General features: G+C 38.3%; 1 protein-coding gene across 1 annotated transcript; it reads left to right on the top strand.

The window, feature by feature from the left end:
- The first annotated feature begins 1,071 nt into the window (after positions 1-1,071).
- Positions 1,072-22,716, top strand: ajm1 (apical junction component 1 homolog). The gene is made up of 2 exons (XM_036580923.1): positions 1,072-1,198; positions 19,369-22,716. Exon 2 carries the CDS (start codon positions 19,423-19,425, stop codon positions 22,714-22,716), a length of 3,294 nt encoding a protein of 1,097 aa, XP_036436816.1. The 5' UTR covers positions 1,072-1,198; positions 19,369-19,422.
- The last annotated feature ends 1,738 nt before the right edge of the window (positions 22,717-24,454 follow it).

Raw genomic sequence — 24,454 nt, 5'->3', positions numbered from 1 at the left:
CATGGTCACATATTATTGACATTATGTCCCATGGTCACATATTGTTGACATTATGTCCCATAGTCACACATTTTATTGACATCATGTCCCATGGTCACATATTATTGACATTATGTCCCATGGTCACACATATTATTGACATCATGTCCCATGGTCACATATTATTGACATTATGTCCCATGGTTACACATTTTATTGACATCATGTCCCATGGTCACATATTATTGACATTATGTCCCATGGTCACACATATTATTGACATTATGTCTCATGGTCACATATTGTTGACATTATGTCCTATGGTCACACATATTATTGACATTATGTCTCATGGTCACATATTATTGACATTATGTCCCATAATCACATAATATTGACATTATGTCCTACGATCACATGTTACTGACCTTATGTCCTACGATCACATGTTACTGACCTTATGTCCTACAATCACATATCATTGACATTATGTCCCATGATCACGTATTACTGACACTGTCATGGAATCGCATATTAATATTATGCCACATGTGATTACATATTATTGACTTAGCATATAATTGATATTGTCACACGATTACATAATCCTCATTGTCACATGTGATCATACATTATTGACATTATGTCATGTAATCACAATATTGACATTGTCACCTGACCATATAATTGAGATTATGTCACATATTAACATATATTGACATGATGCTACATGTGATCACATACTATTCACATTATGTCTTGTTTTAAACGCTTCACATGTGATCATACGTGAAATGCACACGACTTTTCTGTAAGGATCACTCAGTTAAACTGTTTGTGGGATCATCAGGAAGATCTGTGATATTGCCCACCCCCACTGGCACACTGATGACCACTGCCCACAAGAAAACGCGCGCCCAAATCTGTTCGCACGAGCTGCCTTTTGACACGCCCCTTTTTAAAAGGCACCCCAGACGCTCTGGAAACGCCGGGTATCCTGAGCTGAGAGCTGGTAGTAACGCTACGTATGCGCTGCTAAACATACGCACAGCTACACGCTAAGGCGTGGAGGACGACATGATTGACCGATAAGGCGGATAAACGTCGATTCCCTCGCATTAAAATGCAGCGTTCATCAAACAGCACCGCACTGTAGCACCTCTGCATCATTCGGGGGACGAAAATGGATAATCGTGGTCTCGGCGGATGGATTAAAGCGGTAAGAGCGTCGAGCTGTAGCTACATCACTCTGATGCATCGTCGCTTGCTTCATCAGCACAGATGAGAATATGACGAAGGAACAGCGTTTTCAGTTCCTCTGTACCAAATCCATCATACGAACCTGCTTCGTATTCGAATCCTCCGTTCCACCTTAAGCAGTTGCACTGCTGCAGCATTTAAGGTGGAACGGAACAGTCGAACATGAAGCAGGAGAGTAGGACGCCACTTTCAGTCTCTCACCTCCATCACAGTGTCCGTTAACACAGGAACCTTTTAGACCTGCAGATTCAGTCATTTTAACGAGTGAAAGTCGAACATTTATATTCACGAAATCATGACTTTAGTCAGCATACAGATACATGCGTGTTCACTCTGGGATGTACAGCTGTGAAAGCCGCTAGAGTGCATGTTCATGGCTTATACGTGAAGAATACCGTGTGCGTTCAGAAATACTGGGCTCCGTTAAGACTGACTCGAAATATTTGCCTTGGCTAACAACTGTAAGCTAAGTTAAGCGCGCGATAACAATAATGAATCTTTTTTTCGATTCAGTGTTAAAGATTCAGCGGGAAATGAGAAATGAGCGGTTTTCACAGGTTTGCCCGCAGGCAGGGGACATCCTACTAGTGAAACTGGACTAACCTCTAATGATGCGTGATGAAATTGTGCACTAGTGTCACGTGGTGCGGGATGCTGTAGGGCTATACGTCATGCGGTGACAGAACACGACTGTAGTGGCCGGAGAGACTGAAATGTGCAGAGTCTACATGCTGCAGTGGCAGAAACACAGAAAATAGATTTATATTCCTTTAGGTTATTTACAGTATGACGGCTTGCAGTGTTCATATCTCTCTCTCTCCCTCTCTCTATCTCTCCCTCTCCCTCTCTGTCTGTCTCTCTCTCTCTCTTTCTAGGGTTGAGAGAGATTCACAGGTTTTATGGTATATGTATTGTGGATTTTGCACCACACCTAGGTAGAAATGTCAGCGTTCACGTCGCTTTTTCAATTCAAGATGGCAACACCTGGTGAAAGTATAATTAACAAATAATATTCTACTAAGAATTTTCTTTATTTTATACTGTCGGAAGCAAAAGTTTGGGCACCCCTGGTCAAATGCTATTTTGTTGATTTTTCTTCTTTAAATCTTCATTTTAATGCACAATTACTGCTTCTTTACCGAATTTAAAATATTGGAAAAAAAACATAAAATGTGGCCTGTGCAAAGTTTATGGCACATTTTATGTTTTATTTTTCCCAGAATGTTAAACTCAGCAATTAGATAGAAATTATGCACTACAGTTCGCAGAAAGATGTAATTATTTTCAGATTACAAGTCAACAAAATCTTGTTGTACATTTACATGCATTGTTTTCTTATTTTTGTTGTTGTCTCCCTCAGGAATATAATTATATATATGTCGCTCCATTTTTGACGTTTTTCAGTCTTTGACATAATTTTAAAATGCCTGTTACACTTTACATTGTGTGTAAATTTCAACAAAAAAGTCTGGTAAAAAGTCTGGTTCCACTGACTTACATTAAAAGTACAGTATGTTTATATATATATACATATAATTTTTTTTTTTTTTGTCTTGGCCAATTCCTACCCGCTAGCTAGGTCTCCCCCTCCCCATTACATGCTGCTGCCAAGCTGGAAGAGTGAAGGCAAGCATGTGCTTCGTCCAGGACACGTGAACTCAGCCTCTATTCCTTTTTTTTTCTGAACTGTCACTAACACAATGTCATTGGACAGCTCAGTATGCCTAGAGAAGAAAGCTGACTGCCATTTCTGTTACGTCAATTAACAGACACCTAGCATCACATTGAGTGATGGGGAGAAGGAAGCCCAATTCTCCTTTGAGCCTCTGGCTATGGATGGCTGTGGCATCACTGGGGATTGAAGTGGGGATCTCCTTATGTGCCAACGCTTAGTCTGTTGAGCCACTCAGGAGCCTGCTGTTGCAGTGTTTTTTAATAGAACAAAATCCATTCCAGTTTATATCAGTACTTCTGATATCTCTGATATATAACATTTAAAGAAACGTGAAATGAGATCCACATTTTGCGAGCAGTGAGCTTGGTTTCATTTGTCTCGTATTCAAATAGCTTCTTCAAAAGCTTTTGAACAGTGGGCGGAAAGGTTAATGTGTAAAATATCATTGTTTGCAGCCAAGACAATCATCTACCACTTTGGTTTTGTCTGAAATTGATTTTGTTGATTTCTGTGGACTGTAACTGCTCTGAGAGCTTAATGGCCATTTACAAACGACATCGCAAATAGGGATCATGGGTCCAAGCGCAACGTGTCATTATGGAGCCATGATGGGCAAAATTTTTAGAATGGCCTCGATTGGTAATAGATGTGGGGGTCTCAAAAGATTTTGTACGCACTGACCTTTAGGTATGGTAAGCAACATGCTTGCAATTAGCAAATAAGTCAACATGCCTAGAAAACAGTACAATGTTTGGATATGACCATGTTTTTGCATAGCTGACAGTGAACTGAATGAATGCAATAATTCCTCAGCAATGTATTTTATTCTCAGAGTGCATCAGAATGCACCAAATATCTCCTAAGAGCGATGTTGCTTTACGCTGCTACAGGGCATTAGTTTCTGAACTTGTCATCCTTTTCACGGCACTTGAGGCTGCATGTCTGGACATACTCAGAAAATCATATTATGATTTATCACGAAAACGGTGGACAAAAAAGAATGTTAATAATGTCTACTGTATAGTGAAATTTTCACGTAACCACTTGCAAGGTGTGAGTTGCCTGCAACTTGACAGTTACGCAAAACTATTCAAAAGCAAACTTGCACGCAACAAATTAAGTTACTCTACTAGACAGCCAAATAAGAAGCTTGCATTTTTTGATACATCATATCTGTCTTGCCGTGACATGTTATTTACATATTTGCATCATTTTCATCATCCTCATAGAATTTTTCCAGATGTCATTTTATATCTGTATCTGTTTTTTATCTGTCTGGGGTCCTTTACTATATACTTGAGTTATTAATCTGTTTTGTGAAAGTTAAGCCCTTGACAGTTAACGTTTACATAGCCGTTACGGTTATCATCATGGACTGTATCTCTGTCTCCCTTTCTTCCTTTTGGATCCCAAAGGATTCAAAAATTATGGAGAATTATTAGAGGACAAAATGAATGTAGTCATGTAGATCACAATAGCAGGCTAACAAAGCAGAATAATGGTGGCACAAGCAGGTGTTTCAGCAGCACTTAGTTTTAGCTGGCTACCGAAACTTATATTTGTTCACATGGCTCAGCAAATTGACAAATGGAAAAACTGACCAACCTTTTGTCAGTAAGCAAGACGTCCTTTTCAGCTACCCAATAAACCATCTTCTAATTTATTGTTTTGTCCCCGGATCTGGTGAAAACATTGGTTTAAAAAAAATGTTGTTCCAATGTTTTTACATGATGCGTTATTGCCTTTTTTAATTAGACTTGTTCATTACAGTTGAGACGCTTGCAACTGTTGCAGCTGAGTTTCAAATGAGTTGCAGGATTCTTTACGTTATGCAATTCATGTAATTTAGTTTTAACTTAAATTGCATAGAGGTTTAACCATGTAAAGCCAGCCTAACCCCCTTAACATGCAAATTGCCTCTTAGGAAAAAAAAAAAGATTTACTGTAGTTCAATATTATAGCACCAGGCAAAGGTCTGTTCATGTGGTAATAGTCCATATGCGACTGTGTTTGTATGAGTGCATTCCTTGAATCATTCGAGGACACTGTCACTCTTTTTAGGCCTTTATGTCACTGGTTATTTTTACTTTGTTTGCACTTTCCCGTGGGCAAAGGACAGTTGGGCCCACACAAATATGAATTTGCTATTTTCCCCTTGGCACTGACTTCCCTCTGTTTACTGATGTGGGTCAGGGAGCTCCAACAAAGCATGATTCAGGGTGTTTATTCAGAAGGGGCTTGTGGTTATGGGTTTTTGCCAAGTACGCCATGCAGTTTTTTTGCTTGCACTCAACTAGACATGAGTGGGTTGTCATTTTCTCAGGAAGGGATGAAGGGTGATGGTGCCAAAAATAAAACCACAGTGTAAGCATCCACACTTTATTTACTTCTTTATCTGTTTGGTGCTTTAGGCTTAAACCTTGAACTGTACAATTTAACGTGCTCCAGAGCCACGCTAAAAGACACATGAAGGTTTTGTTATGCTTTAGGCATGGCCTGATTTCTCCTGTATTAGATGACCTCCCATGTTCAGGGGTAGGGGTGGATTATAGAGATTAGAGATTGGGGGTAGCAGATTGACTGACAGCACAGACACTGGGCTAAGACAAGGCTGTAAACTGGGCAGCGCGCTGGCATATCTGATAGCGATGAAATTAATAAGACCAGCCATGGGTAACCAGGCGATGAAGGAATGAGGAGGAAATAAGAAAGAAATGAAATGAATTCAAGCTGTAAATGTGTCAGGAAATGAAATATCAAATCAAGTGGCATCAATAATCAAACCAAGGGCAAAATGAGCAAAGTGAAGATCCGCACAGCTTCACTTTCACAAAATATTTTACAAAATATACAATACTAGGCGAAAGTCAGTGACCACCTTTTCATTTATTTCATTTCCAGTCAAAACGAAAATTAATTACTTATTTTTTAGCACAGAAATACACAGAAGCCTCAACAACTAAATAAGTCAGATGAATCAGATTTTTCAATATTTAGTGTGTTCAGTTTTTGCCTTTTATTACAGCCTCCATTCCTTTCAGGAGACTTGCTTTCAGTTTTTCAAAGAAATAGAAAAAGGAATATTTTCAAAGAAAAATTAATATTTTTGCACACCTCGAAAGTTCAGTCTTGGAAGTTGGTTGCACTTCCTACTTGTCACAATCCACATAATTTCAATGATATTGAGATCCTTGTTTGATTTGCAAATTTTATTTTTTGTCTACTTCCTTTTGTCAGTAATATCTTCTTGACAGCTGCACATCCTTTCAGACTCTTAGTGTTGAGTTGTCTTCCCACAGTGGAAGGATGGACAGAAACTCCTGTGGATTTTTTCAGATCTGAAGCAAGAGCATAGCTTGATTATCTCCTCTCAAAGATGAAAGGTTTAAGTACTGATTATCTGATGTTGACAGCTTTGGTGGTCTACTAGGCTATTAAGAGTTAAGGGTTGTTCCTGTTTTCTCTGTATCCTTTAAAAATGTTTGGAAACTTCTTTTTTTTCACTTCCCCTTATATCTAATATCTTCATAAGTATCTCCTGAAAATGAATAACTCATAGTTAATTGACTGGAAATTAAATAAATGAAGGGTGGTCTCTGTCTTTTGCACAGTACTGTCAAGCTGTGCTTACCAGGAGGTTTTTGTTTATATCTTACTTTTCCCATTTTGACAGCTACAGTATGGTTAGAGGTGCAATCCCAGTTTTATGTTGAACAACTTGGAGTCTCTTACTATAGTAGAAATCTGGCGATAGTAGGATGACCTCTCAGTTTCAGATGACCTCATTACTACTAGGTAGACTTACAATACCAACCAAATTACTGTGTTGCTGTTATGCTGCTCTCAGCACCTGCTCCATTAACAAGTGCAGCATTGTGCAAGCCTGTATAATTTGCATGGACCTTGAGAGTATGAACTCATCAGAAAACATGGTCAGTATATGCTGAGTTGCCAGTTTATTACCTTCCTTGTACTGTCCATTATATTAGAAACACTACCATATAAGTGAATACAGCAGGTTTACAATTACTGACTGTAGCCCATCTGTTGCTACACAGTTTGTTGCACTAATATGAGTGTAGCAGGTGCAGTGGTGGTGTTTGTTTTTGATTAAAGGCTAGACAGTGGTGTAGTGGTGAATAGGTACTGTTACTTCTTAGGGACCTTCACCCAAACACCTGTGTGTCCATGCACCATGAAACCATTTTCCCCATATACTCTATAATATACTCTATAATTAAAGAACCTAAATCAGGTCTGGCTTTGTGTAAAGAAAGAAATTTTTCAAATTTTATAATGCATAATTAATAATTGGCTAAGATATAAACAAAGTCATTTAGGATGGTTTGGTGTGAAGTGCTTTGTAGTAGAGAAACTTACCGAGTCATCATACACTCACTACTTTATTAGGTACATCTAACTTTAATCTATATTTGTTGTCCATTTTATCAGCTCCACTTACCATACAGGTGTACTTTGTTTCAAAATTTAGTCCATCTGTTTCTTTGCATATTTTGTTATCCCACCTTTACTCTGTTCTTCAATGGTCAGGACCCCCACAGAACCACCACAGAGCAGGTACTATTTGGGTGGTGGATCATTCTCAGCACTGCAGTAACACTGACGTGGCGGTGGCGTGTTAGTTTGTGTTGCGCTGGTACGAGTGGTCCACCACCCAGATAATACCGGCTCTATGGTGGTCCTGTGGCGGTCCTGACCATTGATGCTTAGGGTAAAAGGGAGCTATAAAAGTATGCAGAGAAACAGATGGACTACAGTCTGTAATTGTAGAACTACAAAGTGCTCCTATATGGTAAGTGTACCTGAAGTGTAAATACAAGGTAGGTGTACCTAATAAAGTGACCATTGAGTGTAAGTTTTTGTTCTTAAAATACTTTAAATTGTGAGTTTTATTGGTTTATGTTTTGGAGTCAAGACTACACGTATTATAAGTATTTTATTTTTATTATTATTTAATTATAGTATTTTACTCTAAATTATTTTTAAAACAGTTATTTTTGAATAAGCTGATCAAGTGATTATGTAATAATTGTGACAGGCCTGATCACAATAAATTAAAGGTTATACTTGTTGCAGGTTATACAACTCATGACTGAATGAGAGGCACTTGTACCAACACAACACACTCTAGCATGCTGTTACTATGCTGGTATCACTAGTGTGCTGAGACTGGTCAATTCTGAGGTGGTCTTTTTCCATCGATGGGGTAGAAGGGGGCTGATGAATTGTGCAGCAGATGAACTACAGGCAGTAATTGTAAACCTACACAGTGCACCTAAATGGTACATGTACCTGATAAGTGTATTTACAGTTAATGAAGAATGTATAGTCAATGTGTAGTCTTGTATAATGTATAGTCCACTTTATTAGGTACACTACCTTGTCCATCTACATGATTTGTCAATTTTATCAAATTAATTTACCATATAGGTGCAATTTGTAGTTCTACGATTACAGACTGAAGTCCATCTGTTGCTCTGCGTACTTTGGTAGCCCCACTTTACGTGGTTCATTAATGGTCAGGACCCCTACAGGACTACCTGTGAATTTATTACACACACCTACTTTGTTGGTTCACCTTGCAGATGCAAAGTCAGAGACAGTAGCTCATCTCTTGCTGCTCATTTTTTGTTAGTCATCCTCTAGGTCTAATCATTGGTCAGTTTGTATCCACAGGACGCTGTTGAATGGATATTTTTAGTTGGTGGACTATTCTGCTAGAACAAAACTTGGCATCTCCAAATTATTGGTGGTGATTTAGTGTTCCAGTGTTGTCTGGTTAAATCATCACATACAAACACCCTACATTTGTCATCCTGGAATGTGGGAGTGTCAGTGCTGTGTTCTGCTTGGACATTAAGCACAAAGTTAGTGGAAGAGGGAGCTAAAGTGGACAGGAACCATCTCAAGTGGCTGCTGTATTCCTTATTTGGCAAAATTTGCATTGTCAATAAGGCAAGAGACACTTAACCAAGCATTAAAGAGGAAATAATGCATGCAGTTTTTTTTTGTCCAGAGAGCTTATTATGATTCAGTACTTGGTTTGGCTCAGTCAGTACTTCTCTCAGTTAAATCAGATGTGTTGCTGATGGAATTTAACAAATTTATGTGTTCTGGAACCAAACTTTCTTCTTCTAAGTTCTTCCTCTTGCATTAATGTTTGCATTTATTCTAATGTTAATGTTTTTGACACTCCCAAAATAAATGGTTTTAAACTTTGCTTAGGTACTGAAGACGTCTGCACAGTACCATACATGATACTTAAAATTTGACAAATATATTTTCCTCTAACTGTAACTTAAACCAAGTGCTATTAGCATCTTCATTAGAGACATGTTACATGTCTGTTATTCAACAGTGCACCAAAAATGCTTAAAATGAGTTATTTGAACACAAATGTAAAAGTGTTGAAAACGCTTTCAGTACAAATGCTGTTGAGAAAAGAATTAAATGGATTAATAATTCTTTAAAACACTAGACATCTGTGACTTTTACCTTTGAGTGGAACACAAGAAGACACCAGTGTGGCTTCTAAAAATAGCCTAATCTTATTTCACAACTCATCCTCCCAGAGAAGATGCTCTCAAGTGTCATTATTGAACCTTCATGTTACTTAATAATTGTAACAAGCAGAAGAACTGAAATTACTGAGAAAAATGAGTTTGTCAGTCATTAGCATGTACAATTAGCTGCATAATTGCATAATTAATTCCTTAGAAAATACGGGTAAAAAAGGCTTTGTGGTTGTTTAGCTTAATGTCACACTGAAAATATGGCAAAAAACCCTTAATTGAAGTAAATTTAGTCTGAGAAAATCCAAAAATATTTTCAAACAAAACCACATCACAATTATTGGCACCTTCTTATTTAGTACGGCCTCCCTTTGCCAAAATAATAGCAACACGTTTTCTCGTATATTGCTTGCTGAGACTGAAGAATACAGAATAAGGAATCTGAGACCACTCTTCGATGCATAATCTTTCTTGGACTCTCCTCTTCAGCTCCCCCCACAGGTTTTCACTGAGGTATATGTTGGGGAACTGGGATGGCTGTGCTGTTTGTTCTGCTGGAAGATCCAATCATGACCTTAGTTTTAGCTATTCAGAGGCTCAGAGGCAGCCAGATTTTGATTTAAAGTCTCCTTGCACTTTATGGAGTCCATGATGGCATGTATCCTTAAAAGGTTCCCAGGGCCTTTGGAGGAAAAACTGCCCCAAAACATCACAAATCCTCCACCATACTTAACAGCGGTGATGAGGTTCTCTTCTGTATAGCCATCCTTCTTTTTACACCATTTTGTTCATTCATGTTGATGAATGGCTAATTTGGCTTCTGTGTCACCTCATATTTATACCACAGTAAAACAGTACGTCATGGAGTTTCTGAACAATTCCTCACAAAAAAGTGAAAGATAAATGAGCATGTTTCAGCTACATGTTGTTCATAAGAATTTGTAGTGATACCAGTAATTGTGCTGTGTTTTTATTGTATTTTCAGAGTGAGATTGGGCTAATTTACAAAAAAATTAAGGCTTTTTTTACCTATCTATACCAAGCGTGACAGTAATTATGGAGCTGATTGTATTATCATTGAAAGTGAGGTAGTTTTAACCCAGTTAGCCTCAACCCATTTCCTAAAACAGTTAAAATGACAAGTAAATGTCAATGTAAACATGAATTGAAAATTATACCATATTTTCCTTCTGTACCGTGACAGACTTCTGAGTGAAGATGTTTTTGAGGTGGGCAAAAGTCATTATATTGCAATCAGATTATGGGAAAATAGGAATTTTATTTTTTAAATCAAATGGTATAAAGAATTGGGCTTAAAATGACCAGGGACTGAAGTAAAAAAGTAAAAAACATCTATTTCAGGTTGACTTTGAGGTCAGTTCGCTTCAAAATATCAGTTTTACTTTATTTAACTATATATTTTATGCATGTTACACCTGCAAAATGTTCATCAAATTGTGATGCAGACCAAGCTAATATCTATGTAAGACCGAATATCTATCACTGTGTGAGGTTGATCATGGGTGATCTCTCTCTCTCTCTCTGTCTGTGTCTGTTCAGTCTTCTCTGAAAGTATTGCAACAGCAAGGCCAATGCTTTTGTTTTTGCCATACACTGAAAACATCAAACATCAGATCAAAGTTGCATATCCCTTGCTTGCAATAACTGCATCATCCCAGCAACCCACAGACATCACCAAACTGTTGCATTTTACTTTTGTGATGCTTTTCCAGGCTTTTACTGTTTATTTCTCCCCTCAGTCTCCTTATCAGGAGATGAAATGTATGCTCAATTGGTTTAAGCTCTGGTGGTTGACTTGGCCTCTAAAACCTTCCACTTTTTTCCCCTGATGAAGTGCTTTGTTGTGTTGGCAGTGTGTTTTGGGTCATTGTCTTGCTGCATAATGAAGTTCCTCCCAGTTAGATTTACTGCATCTCTCTGTAAATTGGCACACAGACTATTTCTGTAGACTTCTGAATTAATTCTGCTGCTATCATCATGAGTTACATCATCAATGAAGTTTAGTTAGCCTGTTCCAGAGGCAGCCATACGAGCCCAAGTCTTGACACTACCTCCACCATGCTTGACTGATGTTTTGGATCACGGGCAGATCCTTCTTTCATCAGCTGCTGTTGTGCAGGACATTCCAAATTGTCTCGTAATTGATTGAGAGAGAGAGAGAGAGAGAGAGAGAGAGAGATTTCATGACACTTGGCTATGCCCAGTGCTTGTGCAATGGCTCTGATGGACGTTCCCTCTTTCCTTAGCTTCAAAACGGCTTGCTTTTCTCCCATAGCCAGCTCTCTGGTCTTTATGTTGGTTTATCCTTTTAACAACAAATATAGTCTTCACAGGTGAAACCCTGGGATCAAACCAAGAGTAGACATTCAGAGCTATTCACTGTTTACACAGTCAATCTAACAGGGCACACCTGGGCAACAAGAAACACCTGTTAGTCACATATTCCAATATTTTCGCTCACTTGAAAATTTGATTGGGATCAAACAAAAATTGCCATGTTTGAAGCTGTTTAACACATCTAGCTGTAAATATCAGAAAATATAAGCTGAAATTCAGATCTCACACCTCATATTCATCTTCTGATCTCAAACCCAAATGTCTTCAGTGTATAGCAAAAAAAAAAAAGAACTGGCCTTGCTGTTCCAATTCTTTCAGAAGAGACTGTATACATTTTAAGAACCAAATTGAATTTGTAAAAAAATTTGGTCTGGATAAACATTTGTGCATTTGGACACGATGTTAGATGAAGGGTGGGGAGTGGCAGGGTGCTGCCAGATCAGCCTGAGCAGATGGTCCTCCGAGAGAACTCACAGGAGGGAGCCAATGAGAGGATTTTTTCTAGTGTTTATGATCAGCCTTTTTTTTTAGATTGACACAGATCAGACCTGCTCAGTAGATGTCGCAAATACCAACACAGCCTTGCCCGTTTACCACACTGTATGGGAATGGTAGTTCTCTGGTGTCTCCATTGCTCTTTTGTAGGCAGCACGGTTTTGTTTTAGTTCTATTGGCTGGTGTCTCTGCAGTGAAGTTTGAGCGGGCTTAGTCTGTGGGATGTGCCTTTGTTCCGTCCCTTTTTGAGGGACGCCATTGTCTGTGGTAACAAATAGAGTAATTATGCACAAATTAGTGCATAGCCCAAGCTGCTGAATGGATCCATTTGACAGCCATCACATTTGGCAAGGAAAGGTTGTATACAAAGCGAGGCTGCAGTTTGTTTACTGGAGAACAGCGTGAGACAAGTCTGTCGCCGAGAATAGAGTGGGCGGAGGAGAGACTGGTTGCTCATTAGGAGCCGTATTTTCAGAGAAGGGTTCGTTAATGCAAGTGAAAATAGCCAGAGGTGGAAAGGAGAGGCAAAGAACTTACTGATGGAATAATTTTTAATCTACATACAGGATAGAAGGAAATTTTGTTTGTCACTCTGCATGCAGGTTAGCCTCGAATATCAGTTTTTTATTGCTTCACCTTTTTTATTGCTTCTCCAATTAATAAGGATTAAGACTGAAAATCTTTTCATTATTTTAGGAACTCCAGTTTTGGAATCTATTGTTTTTTCACTTATTTTCTTTTGACTATCCCCTTGTATTAGATTATATCTAATCTTTAGAAATATCTCCATAAAAATGAATGACTCTTTAATGACTGTTTTGACTGAAAATTAAATGAATGAAGGGTGATCTCTGACTTTTGTACTGTACTACACACACTGTACTTAGACACCAATTGGAAAGATGACAATGTAGATTTTCAGTCTGGCAAAGAATTCTGGGAACATACAAATGAAACAAAGAAACTTTGGTACATAAGATCTGCTCTCTAGGGTAGAGAGTAAAATGGACAAGCTTTTCCAGAAGAAAGGTACTAGTCTGTAAATTTTGCCAGTCGATAGATTTGACAGACCCTCTCCTCGGCTATGGACTAGCCCCAGTTTAGTACACTGAGCTGGATGATGTATCATGAGATGTGCAAAATGGTATTATTACCCTCCTTGCTAAAAATCTGTTTTCTGCTCAGACGGCATGTTAACATCCAGTGGTTCCCCATGTTCACTTGGCTAGCCCAGATGGTAATTATATGTAATTAAATGGGCAAATGCAAGCTACAGGGAAGACTCTGCAACACTCAGATGTGATACTTCATTTAACTGAATTTGGATCACAATTATATTGTTTATTACAATAATTCTGCAGACAGTAATCGTTTGTCTAAATGTGGACATTATTGGACATAACTTGAGTAGTCTTGACATTTTAGCTGATGATTAACTGCTAAATAAATAATTTTTTGTTCATTATATGCACTTATTAAAGTATAAGCCCGAACTGGTCAAACTGGCTGATTAGCTGTATTTGTTCCTAAGTATCGATACTCCAAACTGCTAATAGAAACAGCTCAAGCTCAAATAAATAAACATCACTCACTCCTGCTTTTTTATTTGCATGGATTTGCCTTAAAGCAATGGAAGAAAACGCACCCAGGTGACATTCTGCTTGTGACATACGCAAATAATTGTTAACGCTAACAGCTGTGGAAATTATTGCAATCTAAATAAATGCCATCAGCTCAAATAATTGTGATTATGTAGTGATTGACAGACCTACATGTGAGGTGATAGATCAATTCCATGCTTCTTCTCGAAAGATTCTTGAGACTCTCCGAGATCCTGTAACCATTACATAAAGGTAAACCACTGGCACTGGTATACTGTACCTCATTTTTTTGCCAGTCTGCCAGGGTTTAAGAAATCTGAGGTCTGTTTTGCTGCACTGCACAGTTTTCCCTTTGTCAAGTCTCTTTACTGAAGAGGCTTCGTCTGTGTTCACTTGGTCTATAAAAAGTAGTGTCCTTATGCATTCTGCCAATTTTTTTCAGTAATCAACCCATTTCAAAGGCAGACAAAACATGGCTTTTGAAACACTGACTCAGCTCACAAAGAACATCCTCCTCCTCCTCCTCCTCTTGTGTTTGTACTTAAAGCAGCATTTGTGTTTATACTTAAAGCAGCAAACAACAAATTGACATCTTTTTGGGGCTAAGGTGTACTGGTTTTCATATAACGAATAGATTATATATATAGACATATAGAGTTGTGAGAAGAAACAGTAGCATAGCAAAAGCTGTAGATTTGATTGCAATGGAATTCATAGCAAAAGAGTAGAAAGCTATTCACTGCAAAAGCTATTCATTGCCAAAGTATAGAATTCATTGCAAAAGTGTAGATTTGATTGCAAAAGCTATATAATTCATAGCAAAAGATTAGATTTGTTTGCAAAATCTATAGAATTCACAGCAAAAGTGTAGAATTCATTGCAAAAGCTATAGAATTCATAGCAAAAGTGTAGAATTAATTGCAAAAGCTATAGATTTCATAGCCAAAGAGTAGGTTTGCTTTCAAAAGCTATAGAATTTATAGCAAAAGTGTAGAATCCATTGCAACAGCTGTAGAATTCACTGCAAAAGCTGTAGATTTAATAGTAAAAGCTGTAAATTGTGAAAGCAGAAGTTGTATATTTGAATGCAAAAGATATAGACTGTGATAGCAAAAGCTTTAGATGTGATAGCAAGCTGCAAGCAGGTATCATCCCTGTACAAAAAGCTGTTTGTATGGTACAGTTTATATTTTTAGGACATCCTTAGACCACATGGCCAGGTCTCAGACATCAGACAAAACAGCTTCAGATCTCAGGAAAAACACATCTCAGCTCTCATACATCAGGCCATTTCAAACAACCTCAGTCTATGCGGCTTCAGAGAAGAAGGCATCAGGCTAAGCTCGCTACAAACTCTCAGATAGTGAAGTTTGTGTGACATTCCCAGTTCTGTCCTTTATAACAAGATTAATTACAGTTTCCTGGCCAAAGTAAGTAAGACAACATACTACAACCACAACTTTTCTCAAATTGCACTTTATTATATTCTTCTGTTTGAAAAAGATTAAGCTCATTCACACATTATCACTGTTTACTTCTGCATCTGTGTCAGTTTCAGTGATGGTCTCAAAAGTACTGGAAGAAAAGTGGAAAGGTCTAGAATGAATAGAGAAGGGGTGGCATGAAACGGTAGAGGGGTGGGATGAAGAGAGAGGGGTCAGGAAATGAGATGAAAAGGCTAGTGTCAGAAGAGAAAGAACAGGAGAAGTGAGGAGAAGGATGAGAAATACAGGAGGTTGAGAAAGTGGGGAACAGGGCTAGACACTAAAGGTGATGCACAGAAACGTGGTGGGGGTCGCTGTGTCGGTCTGGAACACAGGTGTTGTTTACCACTGAAAGAACTGAGGTAGAGTAAAAATGATTCCTTTTGGGCGAAGGACAGCTTTCTGTTCTTCAGTACAGTCTGACCATAGAGTTGGGGTGGCCATTTGACCAGCCAGGTGAATCTGGATGTAGCAGCATCAGCCAAAGTAGCATGAATGGTAAAAACAGACTTCAATTTGGATGTTGGGCAGAATGACTGACAGAAGGACACATAGGAAAATACAGACAGCAGATGTGATGTTAAGTCTTAGGGAAGAGCTGAATGCAGCAAAGCATAATGGTACATAACACAGACAGTATTGGCCTAGTGCAATAGTGCAACACAGGAATGGGAAAGTAGAGATGGAAATTTATAGCAAGTTAGGTCATTGGCATAGCCAGAAAGCTATATTGAGATTGACAACCATCAACAAGCGTACTTCATTGTTGCTACCATAACAAGCGAAAAAAAAACATTTAAACTCAACACAAGTTGAACATTTCTATCTGATGGCACATGCCAAAAATGAGTGAAGATCAAAGAAAATTTTTGGCCAATCACTTTTTATTTATTTAAAGTGAATATAAATGTCTGATGATGCAAGTATTCGGCATGTTACATTCAACCTGTATTATAAGAACGTTTTTATTGGCATTGCCACCAGACCCCATGTTGCTATGCCCCTGAGTTAGACATGAATTAGGAGGGGTCTCCCCCAAGTCATGAGTTATTTCATAACAAAATGGGGAATATGATGTAACCTGTAATAAAAGCACTAATACTACAGAAAGATATCCTCTGCTACCATTTTAAAAACAAGACAAGGTAAAAAAACAATACGAATGTAAATAGTGAGTACATGCTAGTAAGTCTTAAAAGATTGCTGGATATATTTTTGACATGTCAAGTTGCCCTTGCATTAGTTACCCAAATCCCTTAGTGTTTTTTGTGGTAAAATCGCTATATAATTGACCTTATCTGACAGACAACGCAAACTGCATCCTGATTAAGAAACAACCAGTTGGTCTCCATGTACATAAGTATTTTTTTTAATCCTTTAATATTTTGTGTCAGATTGTCAAAAATATCATTTATGAGCTTTAGTCTGAAGCTGTTTATCCCTAGAATTCTTTAGCCTCTGAAAATGACAAGATGAGCCAGAGCTCTTCAAAGGGTCTGCCATAGACTGATTACTGTGCTGCATATTACGTTTCAGGCAGCACCCAGGAGAAATGAACTGGCTGAAAAGAAGGAGAATTTGCATATAGACTGTATACATTTAACTAATGTTTACAGTGTGAAATGCTATATCAGTACGTTTCACCTAATGGAAAGTCCTTTCTGTTTCATAGTCTCAGGGGAACACAGGTACACTTCACATGGGCTTTGCCATATGATTTGTAATTATAGTGAGATTCTGTTGCTAGGGTAACTATATCCAGTAGCAACCACCTGCATTTTTTCCAAATGCATGCATCCTGTCGCATGTCACATATGCTGTAACAGAATGTCAAGAAATCTGAGCGAATGAGTTATAATAATGATGAAAAAGGGCCTATTTAAAAAAATATATATATTCAGACCTATTTATTTACAAAGATCAAATATTGTTATGATCTGTTTAAAGAAAATGCATTAATAAGCATAGTAAAAGGCAAAATACAGTCAAAATGAATAGATCTAATATAAAATGAAAATATATTACTGTTTTTGCTTTTTTAAATCTTGGTTTTATTTGTTTTTTTTTTCATCTGTTTTAAGTGAAGTTAAAAGATTTAGACTTATCACAAGTAAAAAAGGTTTTCATATAGCTACTGAAAGAGCTGTAGCCAATAGGTGGAGCCTTATTTTAGCCACACCCCTGTATTTTAGAGCAGGAAGTGAGACTGCATCCCTGTCCCTCATGACCACATGGTGAGCAGTTAGATCCCACTGTTTTGAAGTAAATGTGTCTCAAAGTCTGAAAATCAGTGTGTAATGTTAAGAACTGTCACTACTGAAACACGTCTTCAAAACTTAAGTATTTTTTTTTGTGTTTTAATGAAAATATGATTTCATCTGAGTACAGTTCAAAGCTGTGTTTGCTAGTCTGGCTAAAATTTTTAAATTATGCTCAAAAAAAGTGGAACACTACTGAAAAGACACTACAGAAACATTTAGTAAACTTTCAGTAGTGTTATGATTGTTTTGTTAGTGACAAAATGGAATGTTCAATCATTTGTCTTAATAAGTAAACATTTTTAAGGTACAGGATCACTGAGAGCAAAATGGTTTTAGTCTGAAGTCCAAGTCAGTTAAAAGCAAAGTCTAAGCGAACTCTAAACACTGAACATTGAACAGACTAGTGGAATAGGTTTCCATGCCAGTTAATCAACCAGTAGATATTTGGGTTTTTTTGTGTGTACCCCTGAGACTCCATCTGTGAGGCTTCCTCTTTTCTACAAGGGAGCACTCTTAAGGCAGTTATTTCCTTATACATGCATCACTCATATGTTTCTTTTTATATCGGTCATTACAATGTTGCATAAAAGGTCAGGCTCCAACTTACGACAGCTTTGTGACAGTGTGACAACCGCAGCTTCACAGTCACAGTGATAATTAAATACTTGGGGCGAGTGTCACTCAGGGTGAGTGCAATTATCTTCTGAGGAAGAGTATGGGGAAAATCAGAGCAAAGGTGTACGAGTAATGGCGAATTAGCTTGTGTGGTGCACGCTGTCCCTTAATTCTATTGTCAACATTGTTCCCAACATTCTCAATCTGTTTATAACTTGTGTCTTAGAGCTTTTGTGAAAAGGGCTGCAGTGAATATTCAATAAAATCGGATAAATTTGATAATTAAAATAGACCAGTAAAGTCTTTTGAATAACCAACACTTTTACCACGTAATGGTTGTTTATAAGTGAAGTTTGTATTTCAATTAGGTTTTAATTAAAAGCACATCACTTTTATGTACTTAATATACAGTATTTATGACAGTAATAATAATAAGAAAAAAAAAATTCATTCAAGTTACACAGTAAAATGAAACATTTTGGGCTTTTCTTATTGTTATTCTTATAGAACATTCAAATAATCATTGTGGACTTCTTAACTATTACCGTATTATGTCTAAGTCAGCACAAAACTGACAGTTTTATTGTTTTAACCTACATTAAATTGATGAAAATGTAAAATCTGAAATAGTTATTTGCCTAAGAAGCACAGTACAATTAGAAAAGCCCTCCTGCACTTGTTTTTTCTGTCATTCTTTTTTCGGCCACAAATTTTTAACTTTAACTTAAGACGAAGAAAATGCTTTTCTTTGTCTTTTACCAGTAAAGTATTTTGGAGTCTTCTTAAGGAAATGGTACATTATTGTTAAGTCCATTTTTATTGTTTAGACTTTTAAAAACAATGCCTGACTACTCGATTAACTCTCAAAATAATTGGCAGGTTACTCAATTTCTAATTTAATTGATAGTTACAGACCTAGAATACACCTCTAAAAGCTTATGATTAGGTTCTACTTATGATGATGGTATTTTATATGTAAACTTGGTGAGGCCAAGTATAACATACTATATATGTATTAACATTTACGTTACATTTATTTACAGTTTTAAAAAATACAAGCTAATAGAACATAAAATTGATCCTGTTTTCTTTCATTTTCTTTTACAGGGTATGCTAACCTAAAAATGATTTTATGGAGGAAACTAAAGTAGTTCCATTACAATGACACGCACAGATCCACCCATCATACTGGAATCTACTGTGTATCAAGCTGTTAAAGTGAATTTCCTCTCTAACCACATCAAGTCTGAATATTCCTCTAAACAATGTGATTCCACATGCATTAGCACACTGGAGTACAAACAGAACGACAAAAAAAGGCACTGCCACATATTTGATACTAAGTCTCCAGGCAAGCCCAAATATAACACAATCGAAATGGACTACCCATATAGAAGGGCTGACAGATATGCGGCAAACCCAGAAGTTGCCTGGAATGCCTTAGCCCAACAACAAGGGCATGGAGTTCATCGCTTTTCTTCCCCAGACCTATATAACTTTAGACTGACCCCTCAGCCTTTTACTGCTGAAATGGCTGGTGAGGTTGTTGTGACAGAACATAAGAGGCGGACCAGATCAAGAAGTGCTCCACGAGCCCAGACCAATCTGACTCCTGTAACGATTGATGGTTCCCCTCCAGTGACAAGGAGGGGTAGGGAAGTTCAGAGGTCTCCAAGGCAACCTCAGTGGAAGCCAGAGGTGTCTCCAAGAAGAGAATCCTCCTATGCAGCAACTCGGGCACTAATCCATGAGGTACATCCCATCAAACTACAGCCACAGAGGACTGATACCAGCAGGTACTCTCCTGTTTATGTGCCTGAAGGCTTGGAAGAGGGAAGGCCGGATAAACCTGCCACTAGTCCTCATGTACGATGTAGAGTGGACATTAAGCCTGATGAAGCAGCTTTGCAGCAACGTGGGCAAAAATCATCAACTCCAAGGGTGGATATACCCTGGCAGAAATATCCCAGTAGTGGCAGTCGGAGTCTTACAGTACCTCGCCACTATTCCACCTCCAGAACACCAACACCCACTGAATCCTTCACAGGTGAATACAGGCCTACTTACCAGTATTCCCAAAGTATGCCAAACAGTTACATGCTGCCAATGGAGACCCCACTTCAAAGGATGCCTTCTCAACAGGAGTCAAAGGAACATTATGGAAGGGAACGAAGGGCTCACTCAAGCCCCAATGTGCCAACTAAATTCTTCTATGCAGAGGATATGGGGAAATATGGATCTTCAGCTCCTACAAGAACTTACTATCAGGATGATCGTTACAGCATTCCGAGCCAAACCTATTCTCCCAAAGTACACTATGTCCAAGATCCAAGGACACGCATGGTTCACTCTATACCTGCCAGGCCATATTTTACAGAAATTGACCCCTATCAATATTCTGCACCTGTATATCCAAAATCCTATGGTGCAAATGAACCAGGACCATACATAATACAGACGCCTCCAGCGAGAACGTTCTATGGGGATGACCCCAGGACATATCAGATTCAAACAGGCCCCCCAAGGATTTTCTACATGGGTGATCCCTATGTGCCACCAATGGAACATCATCATCCAGCTCGGGCGTATTACACAGAGGGTAGGCGCCATGCTCGTGTGGTTCAGCCACAATCAGATGACTGGTATGGCTCAGATGTGTCTGGCTATTCCACACACTATCCCTCTTCTTACACCTCCCAGGTGACACCAACAAGAGTTAGACAAGAGCCAATGCCTGCACCTTGGTACACCAACCCATGTATGGAGCCTACAAGGCAAGTAGCTGACCCAAGACCATACTCTAGATCTTGGGACAACATCCTCAACACTCATGTAGAGAGGGAACAGCCTGTGCCTCGTGGGAAAAGCGATGAGAATCTCCTTTGTCAGGGGAAACAAACTTTGTCCACAAATGAAAGGCCAAAACCTGTAGTTGTTAACCTTTCGAGTTCACCTAGACGCTATGCAGCTCTGTCTTTGTCTGAAAATTCCCTGATTGACAAAAGCCCGACTGATGCTAGGAGCACCTCAAGCAAACAATGGTTTATTACCCCTGAGATCACGATCACAGACAATGATATTAAACCTGGCAAGGGTACTAGAGCAGAAGCACGTTCTGCCAGTTGGGATGTTCTGGATTCTAAAAGTGCTCCAGATGAACAGTCTGCTCATCGTGAGAAAATGTCCTTATCAATGGAATCCACTAAAGAAAAGACACACCACAGCACCTCACTCCAACAAAGCTTAGAACAGCTTGATGAGCTTTTAGCTGACCTGGTCATTGATTACAAACCACCAGCTAGCAGAAGGCCCAGTGAAGATCTGCTGGATCAACTCAAGAAGCTTATTGATGAAGAAGAGGCAGTATCATCAGGAAGAAAAGATTCGAAGGCAGGATCCGAGAGCAGTATGCCCCTTGACAAACAACCCACGTCCATAAAAATAGATCCTGACTCCTTAAGAGACACGGAGAGTTGTGATGGACTTCGAAGTACTGAGGAGTGTTCCCCTGATCAGAGCCCAGATGAGGATGACACAATGATGTGTTCTAACAATAAATGTCGTCGTACAGAAACATTGTTTAACGCTTGCCTCTACTTTAAATCCTGCCACAGCTGCTACACATACTACTGCTCCCGCAACTGCCGCCGAGAAGACTGGGACGTTCACAAGGAGAGCTGTCTCTATGGGCGTATTGGCAGTGTGTGTCGCCACATCATTAAGTACTGTCGGGAAACTACAGAGGTTCACAAAGCTTTCTCACGTATAGCCAAAGTAGGATACTTGTCTCGAGGAAGAGGAGTCCTATTTTTAGGATTTCCGAATCCAGGATCTTCAACAAATTTCCTTCAATTTGGTCTAGAAAGCCTCTTGATGTCTCCAACATACCTGTCCTTACGTGAACTAGAGGGCTTCAGGGATAATCTTGGGGAGTACTGTAAGGAGCTCCAGGAGGCGGGTAAGGAATACGACCCCAATGAATGTTTTCTCTTGAATGTATCCATTGCTGTTGGTGAACAAGTGCCTGACGGACCATCACCAAGGGTCCAAGCCCCAACCGTCAGGAAGTATGCCAAGGTTGCTTTAGCTTCTTACAGCCCAGAGAGGAAGGTTCATAGGAAGGATAGTGATATGGAGACGCTAATCCTCACTCCACCACCAGGTACAGCTGACATCGACAAGGAAGGTGAGGAGGGGAGAAAAGCTAGGGAGATTTGTTTCATCAACATTCAACGGGAGCTAAGGATTCGTGGGGTGTTTCTTCGCCATGAGTACCCCCAAGTGTACCAGAAACTATGTGAATTTGTGGAGAGCAACAGAAGGTTCACCCCTACCACTATTTATCCTATTGACAAGAGAACTGGCAAGCAGTTCATGTGCATGATAATGGCAGCTTCTGAGCCACGGACTTTGGACTGGGTAGCTACCCCGCATCTTCTAGATGATATTATTTAAACAAGTGCACCTTTTTTTATGTACGTATATATGTATAGAAAAAGACAGATATACATATATATTGTTATACAGTTCATATCTATATATTAAGCATATTTATTATAAATGTTTATAGTTATGTATTTTGTTATTGAAAAAGATCCATGTCTCTAAGGCCAGTATTATTTGTTGTTATAAGGAGAAGCCACAAGTTTATTTTCTGATCTGTGTTATGTTTGCTTTTTTATTGTATTTGTCCAGTTTTTGTCAGCACTGCTCTCCTTCTTGATATTCCCTTCTTTTCTCATTCATATATCAAAAGAACAAATATAAAAATATGTAAAGATAATCATATTTATTTTGACAAATTAATAGCTTAACAGCAACGTCTATTATGTATTTAATTCAAAGAATATTTTGTTCTATGCAAGCATTATCAACATCCTCCCTCAAAATATAGTTTGAGTACAAAAAAGTAATGTGTATTTACTGTGTATATATATATATTATATTATATTAAATGATATTATATGATATAGTATATTGTGTAGAAATATGGATCTTTATGAGTGTCGCACAAATTATGATGCAAAAAGGAATGACCGTCAACAAAAACATTGGATTTTCTTGCTTATCAAAATCTGGGAAATTGATCATTAAAAACAGAAGACTGGACCATTTTGATCTGTTCAGAAGTAAAATATAGTGCCGTACTGCATTTAAGTAAACAGTGGTTTTCAACACCAGTCCTGGTTCCCTATGATCTCGTTGGTGTTCCCAGAACTGGGGCTGACAAAAACTGCAGAAGAAAAAAAATATTTATATAATGTAGGTATCCACCACATTCAGTCCTTGGTGCTTTTATGTATGCTTGGTAGAATAACCTGAGCAATAATGAACTTGAAGACCATTTTAAGTCAAAAATATTGGTTGTATGGTATCAGTTGTGCCATACATTAACTATGATACCTGTGCTGTTCCATTTGAAACACTGTGAACTGAATCTCGTATGCTTGTCATGAATCTAATGCCCTTGTAATCAATTACTAGACTTGGAGATATATGAAATATATTGTTATGATTATGATGGGCATGTTATGAACAGCTGCTATAGTTTTGTCTCTAAAGTTATGTGGTTGAAGTGTGTCTCAGTAGCTATATGGTATGTTATTTAATACACTTGGGAAAGAATATGCGTTTTTCTATGTTATTTTTACCCTGATTCATTGAGAGACGTAAATTATTTGTTTTTTAAATCTTCAGATCTTACAAAGGGATCACAGTTTCAGTAAATTATGTTTATTAGTAAAATTCAGACATGTTACTGCAGTAGAGCCTTAAAAGTCATATTAAGCCTGTGCCCGACTACTCAAGAGATGCAGCCTTTCACAGTAGTTACCTTCTCACAAAGGATTTGTTTATTTATTTATTTTTATCCTGTAGTTTTTGCCAGCCTTGCACTGCATGATTTTTGTCATGATTTTCTCATCCCAGAGATACGGTTTGGTCTGTATGAAATGAATCCATATCTTTAGCTTAATCAGCGCATGCAGCTGCCACTGATGCTCTTATGTTGTGGGATGCTCAGTGAGCAGTTCAACAGACTTATGAAATAGATCAAGTTCATTATGATCAATAAACTTTGAAGAAATTGTGTTATGCACAAAAAAAATCTGTCCTTGCTAAACTGTCTAGTGAATGCATATGTAGAATGAATGAACATCTCTGTCATTAAATATTCTAGGACTGTACTTTTCTT

Source organism: Colossoma macropomum, unplaced genomic scaffold (genome assembly GCF_904425465.1).
Source record: "Colossoma macropomum unplaced genomic scaffold, Colossoma_macropomum, whole genome shotgun sequence".
NCBI lineage: Eukaryota > Metazoa > Chordata > Actinopteri > Characiformes > Serrasalmidae > Colossoma > Colossoma macropomum.
Note: the sequence above shows the minus strand (reverse complement) of the source record. Positions and strands in the feature narration are given on the sequence as shown.